At 43.4% G+C, this 14,614-nt stretch overlaps 1 protein-coding gene across 21 annotated transcripts in view; it reads right to left on the bottom strand.

Annotated features, from left to right (window-relative positions):
- Positions 1–4,417: 4,417 nt before the first annotated feature.
- TNS1 (tensin 1) overlaps positions 4,418–14,614 on the bottom strand; it is a 432,927-nt gene continuing 422,730 nt past the window's right edge. For all 21 annotated transcript variants that reach the window (XM_053307444.1, XM_053307453.1, XM_053307473.1 and 18 more), the window contains one exon: positions 4,418–12,914. In XM_053307444.1, coding sequence (XP_053163419.1) covers positions 12,770–12,914 — 145 coding nt within the window. In that variant the 3' untranslated portion in view covers positions 4,418–12,769. The remainder of the gene's footprint in view (positions 12,915–14,614) is intronic.

Raw genomic sequence — 14,614 nt, 5'->3', positions numbered from 1 at the left:
TCTGTGATTTCTCAGTCCAGACTATGTAAAACAAGCAGCTGATAAGGAAGACTATAAACCAGAAGCTCTTGAGGAATGTTGGAAAGGAAATGGGGAATTAGCTACCTAACAAAAACATAACATTGTTTTGCAAATGTGGTCTAGAGACATCTCCTTAGATCAGCCATGTCTCTCGCATTCTGCAGATATGATCAAATCACACTGGAGGTGGGTCCACTCACCTCAAAGACAAGCAGTAGCAGGTCTGCTGGATACCTTTGGCCACTACAAGAGAAGGACATAGATTTTCAAGGGAAGTCAGAAGAACTCATTGCCAACTCACTGCTTCCCAAAGCTTCCAGCTGCCTCTTCAGAACACATTGCTGCCTCATGGAGAGCATTGTGAACAACTGGAGAGCTGACCAAGTGATTGTGTATGCAAGCTATGAGCCAGGAACTCATTGGTTCATATCCACCTCAGTTACAAACTCATGGGGAGAAGAGATAAACCATGTGAAACACGTGAGCTGAGGCATTTAAGTTTCTTCTGTGATGGTGTGGAAGACAGTTTGGGTTTCTCTTTGAAAGAACTGAATCAGAATCACCCTGGAGGAAGTGTCAAACAACTAGAAATGCACTGAGTGATTAATTATTTCCTGTGGACCACTGAGGACATTTCATGGCATCTGTATCCCACTCAGAAGAACACACATTTTGTTTGCGTTTTCTGAATCAGTAGTGTGCCATAGAGTTGATAAAGAAAATCTAATGCTTACCAATAAACATCCCCTAAACAAACTGTTTCTCCTGCAGGTATTTAAGCATAAGCAGGAGAGTGAAGGTTGGGAAGACTGACTCAGTAGGTATTTTTTAGAGTACGAAGAGGAGAAGCTGTAAGAATAGTAGTGGCTAAAGCTGCAGAAATCTAGGAGGAGTGATGTCTTAGTTGCCTGCCTGTCATTTATTTTCTAACTAAAATGCATTGTCTCGAGACCTTGAAGCTGTTCTATTGAAGCTCTAAGGGAGCCCAGCCCAGTTTTGCTTGCTCGTGAGAACCACCAGGCTCAACGGCAAGCCCAGTGGCTCCACGGCAGCAAGCTTGCCTAAGTAGCCACCACCTTAAATGAGGTTAATGGAACGAGGGCTCTGTTGACCCTGTTTTCCTGATTGTGTGTCTGCCGCAGCTACTTGCAGCCGTGGCAGACACATTGCGGGGGGGGGGATCCCAGGAATGCACCGCACACTCACGTGGGTGCCACATGGCAGTGCTTCCCTGAGCCCGACACCTGGAGCTGCCGGGCAAGGTGCAGGCAGATGGCAGGAGAGCTGCCGCTCATCCGGGTGAGTGAGCCACCAGCCAAACAATAGGTGATTGTCTGCAGGGAGAGCAGGTCAAATCCGCTCCACCGACAGACCTTTCGGTGCTTCATACTGATTTTGGCACATTACGAGAAATGTGTTTTGCCCTTTATCACAAACACAAAAGTAGTTAATTTGGAGTGATGCCCACAGCCAGGTGACTTACGAAGGCATGTATCTTAGTCACTTGAGGTCAATGGTGGCCTAATCATTAGAACATGAAACATATAGAGGCAAGTCTCACAATCAAGGAGACCCTCCTCAGGAGGGTTAGCGGGGAGAGTGGGCTTAGCCCGCTCTCCACGCAGACAATCAGGGCAGCAGTCCTGGACGGCTGGATTGGCCACTCACACGACTGCCGGCTTCATCATGGAGCCGGCATAGGCTGCGGGGATCGAGCACACGGGGCATCCTGAAGAGACCCCGAGGGTCGGGTGGCTGGTTTCAGCCTCCCGCCGGGGGTCTCATATGTTGCCGCAGTGTGGACCTGTGCCGTGGCAATACACAATTTAAAAAATGAAACTAACAGAGCGCTTGCTCTGTTAACCTCATTTTAGGTGAGGGCTACTGAAGCTGGTTACCCACTTTGAGGAAACCAGGCTCGCCTGCAAGCCCAGTGGTTCTCACGCTCACCCAAAAGCAGGCTAGGCTCCTTTAGCCCACTTTTGGCCAATCATGAGAATAGCCTCATAGATTAACAGTACATTGACCAGCACTCTTGACATGTACTCTTTGGAATGACTTGCGGTGACCCCAAGATCTTCATCTTCTGCTTTCAACAAGATGATGACCATTTTAACTTTCATTCACCATGAAAAGTCACAGACATAATGGTTCTGGTCCAGAAGTGATGTGGTTTTCATGGCCACACCCGTTTTTCCAATGCAACTTCATTAGAAATATCAAGGCTTTCATTCATCTGTATTATTTGTTGGCACATCTGATCCATTGTACTGGATGCACCACATGCTGTGTATGGCATGTGTAAGTCCCTCTTATTTTGAATTGCAGTATATCAAATCCATCTGTACTAATTAATACTCCAGCACCCTATGGCTGCCTACAGTGGGTAACATGGTGATTGTGTGCAATACCTCCCTCCACAAAGTGCAGGTTCTCACGATAACACCCTAATATTAGGGCGATAAATAATATTAGGGTGTAGGCCTCTAATAGTAGGGCTGTGCAGTGCCCCAGGTGAATTCTGCTGGACTGAAACAGGCCACTTCAGCCCCCAATTTAATCCAAACTGATGATGTTCATGCTGAATCAGGCCCGATCGGTCCTCTTCCTCAAACCATTTAGTTACTTACTGAATAAAGTGGGCTGCATTTTATGTGTACAAGGCCTCTTCTGTGCCATCAGCTTCATTTTTAAAATGAAGGCTACAGTTCCCAAGAAACCCTGTGCTTTCCCCAGGACTGTGGTGGGGGGTGGGTAACTTGCTAGAAGTCATTTTGAAAACGAAGCAGCTGCTGCAAATACCTCACTACAGAGAGTAACTAAAGTGCCCTGTTAAGTAACTGGAGTTGGGTGAGTGGCAGGGAGTGGGGAGAGGTGGAATCTTTCAGCTGATTTGAATCCACCCCTTTGAATTGGGCTGAAGTGACTTGTACTGCACCTCCAATGGGCCGAATCATATCACGGGCCCCTCCGAAATGCTAAGGCAGCTTTGAACCAAATCAGTGCTGCTGCACACAACCCTATTTAATATAGCCTCTATATCCCAGGAGCATCTTCTTGTGCCAGGTACATTCATGGAGCTTTTCTGCCCAGCAGTGACCAGTTTGCCGACACTGCCAGTCAGACTCCTAGGAAACTCGCAGTCTATATACTTTTCCTTCTTGGGAAGTTATTTACAAATCATATCTACCATTTGAGATCTACAGCCCGAAATCTATTTCAAATCAGTACATGAAATTCAGCTTTCACTGCTCCCTTGGACTCTCTGCTATCATCTTACAGGCATCCGTCCCCTGCTCTCCGTCAGCAGTCCAACCCTACCTGTCCTAAAGGATTTTGTTTTGCTTCCTAGCCGCATTGCCTCCTTAGGGTTGCCTCCGCTTCCTATCCCATCCTTCCCATGGCCTCATCTTGTCCTTCCCTCTCTTCAGCCCACTGCTTACTTACATTGACCCCTTCTATCAGCCACCTTTTCTCTTCCCCATCCCGCCTTTAGCCTCCCCATGTCCTTGTATGCACGAGTTCCTGGACATCTTCCCCCTTGGCTCTCCAACACTCCTTCTCATGATGCCCGTGAACACACTGTGGTATCCCAGCAATCCAGTCAGAAGCAAAGGAGACCTTAGAAGTAAAAGGCCTCCAATATTTAGGCTAACAAGTTAAAACAACAATCCAACAGCCCCTATTTCTGTAGACTGGCCATTCTGAACTTCTGATATGCTGCAGCCTCCCATAGTGTGTGCACTAGGATGTCTAGAAGACCAGCCCATGGTAGAAGCAATGCCTCTATGGACACAACAAGCCCTGCCTCTTCCATGCAAGCACAGAGAGGCTGCACCCAAGGAAAAATACTTCCTGCCGAGGATAGACTGCTCCAGGAAGGGGACCAGATTTGCCTTGAAATTTGCTTAAGTCAAAACCAGTTACAAGAACGACACAGTGAGGATGATATCGTGGTTAGAGTGTTGGACTAGGACTGGGGAAACCAGAGCTCAAATCCCAATTCAGCCATGAAACTCATGGAGTGACTCCGGGCCAGTCACTTAACCCTCAGTCTGACCTACCTCAAAAGGTTGTTGCAAGGATAAATTGAATCATGTACACTGCTCTGAGCTCCTTGGAGAAAGATTGGGATATATATTTCAAAATAAATAAATTTATGAATGTGAGATATTCCGCTGTGAACAGCCCTTGGTCTTCTCCAAACCCTTTAGGGCATCCTCCCAAACCCCTTAGGTGTTTTGCCCTAGCAGAAACCTCGAGACTCCTCTTTGATTGAAATTTGATGGCAACTCTTCAGCCAGTCAAGGGCCGCCCATGTGATGCATCACTGTGTGCAAAAGATATCATGTGAGAGTGCAAGGAAAGAGGGGAGTGAATACAGCCACCATTGTGATTTCCCTGTGCAAAAAGTAGAGAGTCTTTATTCCTTCACTCCCTTAAATTTTGAGATACAATTCCAGCAATCCAGACACCAAGCTGGGCATTTCAAGCAACAGTATATTTCATATAATTGATTTTGTTTAAAATCTTATCATTTATAAAGCCATACAAGGAACTGCAATGAGTCAAGATAGCTGTACAAAGGAAAGGAAAGGTAAGGAAAGCATGGGTGTGCATGGTCCAGTCACATATGAACCATGAGTGATGCGCAGTCATCTTTTATATAAGTGATAGAAGTTATGGGCACAAAGATACAAAATATAAAGGAGAATTCCATCAACATAAATACATAGAAAGAGGATTAATTCTGGTTTTTCCTCCCTCTTGCTCTTCTTCAGAGATGTGTGTGTGTGTGTGTGTTTAACAAAAATAGAGGTATGCAAGGAGGAAAAAACAAAGATTTGCTTCAAACAGTCATTAATACTGACAAGCAAATAAATCTGTAACATTTCCAAAAATAACAATAATGGCAGCCACAAAACAGCAAACATTAGCAATTTCTGAAGTCTGGGTTTGCACTACTTGTTATCACTAGCCAACAAGCATTGCTTACTTTGCTTTGCAAGACTGGTTGCAATTCTAAGGCTACTTACTTGGAAGCAAATTTCACCAAAATCAATGGGATGGGATATCCTTCCAAGTTAACATAGGTATGTTTGAGCTATTTGGCTTTAATCTGAAAATGACTGTCTTTGGAGCAATCCAGTGTTCTCTAGGGGACCTACTGCAGAGTGTGACTACTGGGGATTAATAGGATTGCTCTAGAATAACTAATTTACTGCTACTCTTTGCAAAGATTCTGCTGCAACAGAAAAGAGTACACCAATTCTAAACACATTACTTGTGATACCCAAACATTTCTGTGGGACCTGGACCCAAGGAATGTGTTTAGGAATGAAATGCAAGTCTGTGGAGCTTTGCATTGATGTGCCAGTGCAAGGACCAGTGGGTAGCATCATATTTTCAATGCTAATTTTAAAACCAATATGCACCCCCTTTCTGTAGCTCCAATAGTTTCAGGTATATTTGTACTGCATTGACTCTTGCATAAGCTAATAGCAGATTTGGTTAACCAAAGTCACGGCAGTCCTGTGCGTGTGTTGTTTGGTTGCCATTACAGTACTGGGCACCAGATGGAACAAGGTCTTTTAATGTGGGCAAGGGTGTTGCTGAACAGCCCCAAATGCTCTAAAAGCACTCTGATGGCCAAGGAAGGAACTACTGCTTTTATAATCAATGGAAGTGTTACAAGGGGCTGCAGCACAAAGAGATGCTCATCTTCTGTCTTTGTCATCTTGCATGGCAAAAGCTATTTTGTCCATACACAAGGCTGGGAGCCTGTTCCTCAGAGGCAGGATCAGCTCATTCAGTCACGGTTCTCTCCCCATCAAATGTTAACTGATCTTCACTTGTCACTCACTCAGAACAGACTGCCCTCTTCCAAAGAACAATTCCACATTCCCTCTATTTCTGCCCTAATAATGCTTTGAAAGTATTGTCTTCAGCGACTATAAACATTTCAGAAGAGCAGATGGATTCCTGCTTTTGGTTGAGGAGTTATTTTCTGGTGTGGACATTTTAGTGACCTCTGCAGAGGTCAGCTGCTGCCAAAGATGTGTAACAATGAGAGAGAAATCTAAACATGCAGAGGAGCAGGTTTGAAGCCAAGGTGGTCAATGCTGCCTAGTCCTAGGCTAGAAAAGTAATGAGCCGGCAGCTCATTCATAATACTATTCATGGCACCATCATGCAAAATGGGGCCGGGGTGTATTCTCCAAACTGCTTTAATGATGCCTGATTCATCTGTGACACCAGTCTGGAATGCCATGAGTGCTGGAACTATACTTATGTTATTAAAAACAAAAACAAATCTGCTGCACAGAAGTCAAATCCAGTAATGGTTATTAAACAAGATGGCCAAGAGGTACTTTTCCCGGAGTCACTAAGATTTCTTTTTGCATTGGAACTGACACGGGGCAACTGACCCTAGGCCAGTTTTTCCAGAGTACTCCCATGCCTTGTATGTTCCTGTTTATAGAATAGCCTCCACAGTGAGGTTTGCCTGGCTTCATCACTTTCTTCTTCTAGATGCCAGATAAAGACCTTTTTGTTTACCCAGGCCTTTTAAATTTGGGTTTTCAGATTTGATCTTATTTTTAAACTAATTTAAAAATGATTTTTAAGCTGCTTTGTATTGTATTTTGTATTTTCTTTTCACCTTCTTTTGTCTGTTATGATTTAATGTATTATGTGTTTTTATTGTATGTTTTAATCCTCTGTTGTGAGCCGCCCAGCGAACAATATGTTATGGGATGGCTAACAAATAAAGTTTATTATTATTATTATATTCCAAAAATGCAAGCAAAGAAATGAATAGATTGTTTGATCTGGGAATTAGCATACCCCCCCTTTTTTTCCCCAAGAGCACATCACCTGTGATGGGCTCACCTATCACTTGATTACTGAATATTTCCTGAAAACATAGCGCACAAATTAAATTTGGAGCAAGCCTGTTTTGAGTTGGCTCTGCATGAGTTACTACATCAGTGAGGGCGGGGAACAGTAATATCCATCAGGAAATGGGCTCCTCACTATAAATTGGTTCTGCTAAGATTACAGCTGGATTGTGCAAGCTGCTGTCTGGGTTTAATATGGCAGCAAACATGTCTTATGATTCTGGCCAATGAAGAAAGTTGACTGTCACACATTAGCTAGTAGCCCCATGAAAAATAACAGTGGAACTACCATAATGTGGAGATAGACTAGATCATTAATCTTTAAAATTATACTGAGTAGGATGTCAAATGACCTCTGCATCAGCAAAACATTCAGTCACCTTTGCTAATGCATGCAATTGTGCCAAGTCAGAAACAAAGAGTCCCATCTCTAATGTTTCTTCTTACACATGCCTCTCAGTGGAGCTGAGAAAGTTGAATAAGCGGGGGGGGGGGGAAATAACCACTTGTTTAAAGATACTTAAAGCAAGCAACAATAAACATTTTAAAGGGAAAACTGCGTACATGGCGAGGTGCTGGCATCGAAGTAAGAATAAGGGTTAAGGCCTGAGCAATTGGGAAGTGAGGTTATTTGAATGGCTTTGCTCCTGTTCTCTCTCATTAACATATCTTCCTTTGGCCACTTCACAGCTCATTTAACTATCCTTGACTATCAAGTTATATAGTGTAAAATTAATCAACCTCATCCAGCTGTTTGAAGGATGGTCAGAGTTTCACAAATTGGCTACAGAAAACACAACAAGAAGAAATCACCAGCAAACAAGATTCAGAGCAAAAACAAAACACAGAAAGGAAAGGAAAGAGGCACAGATAATAAATGTACAACCAACAGGAAGAGGAAAGTGCATTTCAAACAGGTATCTTTGGCAAGATTATGCAGTTCTTTGTGCACAGAGGAGGGTGTTTGTGTGCATGTGTACAAAATATAACACCTTCTATTGAAAGAGTAGAATTATTATTACATTGCATACATGGGGAAAAACTACATTAGACATCAATCCCAGGCATCAAAAATGAGGCTGTGTGTTTACAATGGAAGAATCTTTGCTCGTGCTCTTTAAAAGAAAGACAATAAACAAAAGGACAGAAATGTGTTTAGAGATTATAGAAGCTTCTTCGTATTGGGGGAGTCAGCAGAAAGCAAACCAAACAAGTCTAGAACAGGGGCTCTCTCCTATGTCACAGCAGGCCTTCCCAAGTCAATGAAGACACTGTGAGCATTTGTAGCTAAAAAAACAAACAAACCCAAAATGGCTCATCTGTCCAGGAAAGCTCCTGGGCAAGTGACTAACCAGATCGATGGATGAGGCACATGGCTTAGGTTAACAGCTCCTAAGGAAGAAAACTGGGAAGGGGCCACAGCTCAGTGGTAGAGCACATGCTTTGCATGCAGAAGGTCCCAGGTTTGACCCCTGGCATCTCCAGACAGGACTGGGAAGAATCCTTGTTTGAAACCCTGGAGAGGCACTGCCAGTCAGTGTAGACAATACTGAGCTAGATGGACAGACGAAGTATAAGGCAGCTTCATATCAGAACTCAGGGAAGAGGGGAGGCAAGGTCATTTCATGCCTGCAAAACCTCTACACTAGTTCACAAGCTGATTGCCTTCCCACATATACAGGTATGTTCTTTTCATATCATGAGCACAGCAACAGCCTGGAGGTCTGGACTGAAATTCCAGCCTACTTATTGCTGTTCCTGCTCTGTGACCTGAGCTCCTGAATGGAGAGGCACACTGCCTGTAGAAGAGAAGGGGGGGGCATAACATTCCTAGATTACTGACCCCGTCAAATACACACCAAAACTGTTAGGCCTGCAAGGAGCTCCTGCTGGCCTTGGTGATTGTGTGAGCCATTTTGGGTGGTCTGCTCACATACTCTTTGAGAACCCTGACTCTGGAAGAGCTGGAGACTTGATTTCTCTAAATAAAACTGGGATGATACATACACCAGTTTATCCTAAAATGCAGCTTCTGTCTTGAACGCAGGCTGGAAAAGCAACTGGCTACACAAGGTGATTTGCTTTGCTTTGCCTTAAAAAGCCATAATCAGCGAGTGAGCTGCAAGGCAGGAAGCTTACATTTTCCATCTTCAGCTAGCAAGTTAGTAAGGAGCAGTGGGCAGGTCACGCCTGGAAGCAGGTATTCTGTTGACGTGCATGTGCTTGCCGTGGTGGTATTTGTTTATATGCGATTGCTGGATGGCTTATATCAAGATCCATTCTTTTTAATGGCAAAACAAAAATGAACCATAGAGTTTCAGTACCACTTTCTGTGGCAGGATAGGAAATGTTGAAGAGGAAGGGGGAATTGCAAGTTCTGAAAGCAGTGAAAAAATGAAGTCTGAAAAATAGAGACTTTCAGAAAATATATATATATATATATTTATAATATTTATATATCTATAGACACAGTGTTTCTCTAATTGGTTAATGGCAGGGTGAGACAGTTGCAGGTGGGGGGAAGGGGATCATCTTACTTGAATTTTGCAGAAGGAGGGAAATGTTGGTCACCAACATAAAGAAGAAGCTCTCACAGTCTCCAGCATTCCATCTCAGCGAAGACGAGGCACAGGGCCTGGGCAGTGACATCCGAAACTGATGCCCCTGTCTCCATGACAGCTCTTGGATGCAAAATCCATGCTTTATACAGTGTTCCCGAAATGAGTCTCTCTCCACGCACTTTCACACATACGCACACCGCTAACCCTCGCATCACTCGGCAATGAAGTACAAATCCAGACATGCTCACTCGCTTGGGCAAATGGCTAATAATGAGGTGGGGCTGAGGAATGCCACACTGCATTGCCCTGTGGCACAAATACGTATATTAAAAAACACATAGCCTCCGGAGGATCCGGGGAGTAGGACTGACATCATCTTTTGAAACCTTGCCCATGTCACTAATACTAACCAAACAAGCACTTTGCACTAAGTTATACATATAAGAGTCTATAACATGGGGGCGGGGGCGGGGGAGGGAGCTGCAAATATTGGAGAAAGTTAAAGATAGATAAAATGGAAAAAATAAATACTTCTGTGTAAATTTCACTTTTTAAACTTTTTTGATTAGCTTACATTATTTTGTCAGTATATTTCATACATACATACATACATACATACATATATATTATATCAAGGCAATGAGAGAGCCACACTCTCCAGGGGAATTTAGGTGACTGCATGACTTGAAGGTCATCTCCTGTTAGTGAGTGATGCATGACTTTGTACTGACGTTCTCATCAACACAAAGATTTTCTTCCCCCATTATGTGAGATACTGTTTTATCAGAAACCTAGATGGCATTTTAGGGAAGATGGCTTATTACCAGTGGTTCTTCATGGAGGCCCTTGAACTCTGTTGGAGGACATCAGCCCAGCTCACCAAAAGAGTACATCATGAGTGCCACTCAATGTTATCTACAGAGGGATGTGTAAGGCTTTAAGCCCATATACCCCTTACCCTTGACTCACATTGTTGCAATGCTGGCTTGCCTCTTCAGAAGCCTTTGACCAGTCTCCTCTGGACCAGCTGACATGGCAAGCCAGTACTGACTTACTTTCAGCATGGGCGTTGACTACAGTTTAAGAAGAGACTGAAGAATTCACAATAAACCCATAAGATCTGACACATGGGAACAGCTCTTTTTGTCCATTCAGCACAATAATTTGTCTCTGGGATTTGCCAGCTGTGGATGTTTGAGGAGACAGGGAGGAACTCCCACAATACAAAAGCAAATCTATGCAACTCAAAGATGACTCCACAGCCAAGCAAATATCTCCTGATAATTCAGCCTCCCCTTGACAAAGATACCCAGAGCCACTAGATAATAATATATTGATTTTATGGCACACATTGGGAATGTCAGAAGTCATGAAGGACTAATTTGTGATGTTAGCAGAAAAATGCATAGTTCTTTTGCAGCAGCAGCAACTGCTGCTGCTACTACATTATCTCATTTACTGTGGCAATGGATATGAAGTTGCTCTGCACAAAATGTTTTGCAAGCTAGAGGAACTGCCCCTGTTTCCACCAGAAATGTCTATCAAGGAGCACACTGCTAACTGTGAGCTAGCAGGTCAGTGCAAGATCCAACACTTGGTGCCTTCAGAAGCAAAGACAAAGCTTAATGAGGCAAAATAATGAACTACAGGAGAACCTGAGCATTCGTGGATGCAACATCTGCGGTTTCGCATTTCCATGGTCAGGTAATTGACACCTGACCTTGGAATATGTGGGGAGAGGGGGATGGGCAAAAAAGGGTTAATTCCACTTATCTGTGGGTTCAAGGTGGCCAGAAGTAACCTCCAAGGTCATTTCTGGTCACCATTTTAAGCACAGGAGCCATTAGGTGGCTCATTTTTAAAGAAATTAAAAAAATGTCCATGACTTTTCATGGAAAATGAGGCAAATTGGGACTTTGGGGAGGCATGCCTGGAGAGCTGGAGACCCGCAGACAACAGTGGGGCACTTTATTTTCCTGTTTTTCATTGTTATGGCCCTTTTTCAGACCATTTTTCAGCCTCCAGGAACCTAACCCCTCCGCAATCCCATTGACTTTAATGCCCCATTATCTGTGGTTTCATTATTGGAAGTTGTGGGATGGAATGGGGCTCACCTATTTCACCAAAGCTGAAAGCAAGCTGGGTCTTTTCAGAAAACATTCTTAGTGGCTTCAAAACAAATATTACTCCTCCCTATTACTGGATCATTCACCTTCTCTTTTGCACAACTGAATAATTTTCGTGCAGCATATAAAGCCACATGCATGTCTCTAAAAGGAGAAGAGATAAACGTGGGCAAGGTTGCTTTTCTTTTACTCCAAGAACGGCATTCCCAACTACTGGCATTTTAAAATTTGTGTGGTGGTGGTAATGGGACAATTGTTCCTGTTCAAATGACCTGCAGTGGACATCACTGCATATGGACCAGAAGTTATTCTTTTGCTTTGACTAACATGCTCTTGGAATTAGCTAGAAGAGACTCCCTGCTGTGCATCTCTGTACACAAACTGACGTGTGCATATGCATGTATGGTGTGTGCGTGTGTGCGTGTGTGTGTGTTGGTTCTAAACAGAACTTCCCACCTGCATAGCAGATCTTGCACTACTGGTAGGTAGCTGCTCATGAAGGTCCTCCTCTAGAAGGAGTGAAGGAGGCCTATGTCCTTGGAGGAAGAGGAGAATGCAGGGTTGCTAGATGAAGTCCTGAATAACTACTCAACATTCAGCAGAATTATGATCCTAACACTGCAGATTTCCAAACATTAAACATGTCCATACCACACAAATGTTTACGCATACACACACACACTTCATACAGTCAGCAGTTAAAGAGAAGAGTTGGGAACGATTACTCTCAGAAATGGGTACCAATGGTTTTTTGTTTGGCATGTCTCTCAATGCAATTCCTGCAGCCCAGGTATTGGCGAGTTTGTTTGTCTTATTTTCTAAACAAGCAACTACTATATACTCCTACCCCACAAAAGTTAATAAGATCCGTGCTTTGGCCTGTGGGGCTGATTTCTCTGATTTCATGCTGATCCAAAAGCCAAAACTGTCTCCACCTCTTGAACGGGAAAGGCAACAGTGTCAGTTCCTTGGTTTCTGTTATGTACGTACATTTGGTTGGTTTGGGCCTTCCAACAATTCGGACTTTTTTTCTCTCTCTTTCCCCCAATCAGTTTACTTCCCTCTCTCACAATGCACTTCCTCACAGTCCTTCTTGGAACGACTCCAAGTCCTTCTTCAAAATTCAAGGGCAAGAAGCCCCCGGCAGGGGGAAGGCATAGGTTCATCTTTTTTGAGAGGTGCCAAGCATGACCCTGGAGACAAAGTTGACAATGGCAGCGGCTGGCTGGTCAGGATCAAGCTCAGCAAAGAGGTGGCAGACGTTGTCCGTCGTGCTGCCTTGCTTCCTGGCCACAAAGCCAAAAAGTCTGTGAAGAGGAGAAAGGAATTAAGCAAGAAAACCCATATATGAGGAAGAAGAAGAGCCCACGAAAAGCTCACAGCTATTTGTGAAGCAGCAATTACTACCAAACTTAACACCCTTGGAATCATACTAATGTATCAGATACAGCATCTACACACAGCCTTCTACCAGTGGCATTTGAGACATGAGAAGTCAAAACAAATGTATGCTATTCATATGGAAATGGAAGGGATATGGAGTTTAATATCGTTAGGAGAAACGATATGAACTTTCAAAGCTAACATTCTCTTGATAACATTTTTTTATTTTAAAAAAAACTAGAACTTTGAAGAAAAGTTATAAATACTGTATGGAAGGGGAACAAAATGTGATCTGGCTCCTTGTCCTGTCATTTCTAATTAGAGAGAGAAAAATCCAGACAGCTGGGGATTCTAATAAAAACACCCCTTGGTATACACAGTACCTAAAATTAGTGGGGCCCATAAAGCCAGCAGCAGCAGCATTAGCGGAGAAAGAAGAAATGGCCTGAGAGAGAAAGAGGTTAAAAGGGGTCACAAATACTTGGCTTTTAAAGGGATTTTCTCCAAGGAAAGAAACTCTCTCTAGTTGTGTGATTCACAAAGGGCAGGCTGTACACAACATCAACATTACAGAGATGCTATTCCAATACTGTGTTAGCAAGACTTGCTCGCCTGTTGACATATTTTAACTATAGATTAAAAACGAAAACTAAACTAAAAATTGAATATCTTGGGAGGGTACAAAAAGAGTTCATGGAAGGGAAGGGAAGCTGCTTCCTTGCAGAAGAAATACTTTTCAGGCTTTTGTCTGTTTGGTTCCTCTGAGATTTGACCTGAACATGAAGCACTGAACTCTCCAGTGTGAGTATACACAGGCTATAGACAGATAAAGCAATCTTTTAAAAGAGTTGGAAGGAGGTATGATGAAGTCATTGCTGCTCATGGTAACACACTCATTTATTTTCTCCCACTGTTGTCTCTGATGAAATGTACAGATTGCTGAAGCATTTACAAAAACAGTTAGGCTAAAGATTTCAGTGGGATGGTTGTGCTCCTGATGGGCAACAGTGTGTCCTTCATACTACCTTCAACTCCCTGAAAAAGGTAATTGTCTGGCTCCAGCCATAATGGATACTCACATGACCAGAAGATTCACAGTGGGGAAGCAGGTTTCTGTGCATGCTTAGCGTCTCTTGCTGGGTTAGCACCTGTGTGCACAAACCCGGGCTATGTACTCAGCTCCCATGGCTGGATAACAATTCCCACATCCAGCAGCCAGGACTGTGCAGTGCCAAGTCCTGGCTCCACACATGCAGTGCCAAAGAGACTGGGTGGTGCTCTCGGTTGCAATAGCCCTGGTAATTGGTTGTAGTGAGGGATGCTTGTATCCAGACCTTCTGTCCTGGGACAGAAGATCTGCACCATTTGTGCTGGCCATAGCAAGCATCTAACTGGCAAGTGGACATGTGCAAATACACATAGCCTTATTCTGCACATCTTTGTGTTGGATCCTTTAATACAGGTGAAACTCGGAAAATTAGAATATCATGCAAAAGTCCATTAATTTCAGTAATGCAAATTAAAAGGTGAAACTGATATATGAGACAGATGCATTACATGCAAAGCGAGATAAGTCAAGCCTTAATTTGTTATAATTGTGATGATCATGGCATACAGTTCATGA

This window comes from Hemicordylus capensis, chromosome 1 (genome assembly GCF_027244095.1).
Source record: "Hemicordylus capensis ecotype Gifberg chromosome 1, rHemCap1.1.pri, whole genome shotgun sequence".
NCBI lineage: Eukaryota > Metazoa > Chordata > Lepidosauria > Squamata > Cordylidae > Hemicordylus > Hemicordylus capensis.
The sequence above is the reverse complement of the archived record's forward strand: the minus strand, read 5'-3'. Positions and strand labels throughout refer to the sequence as shown.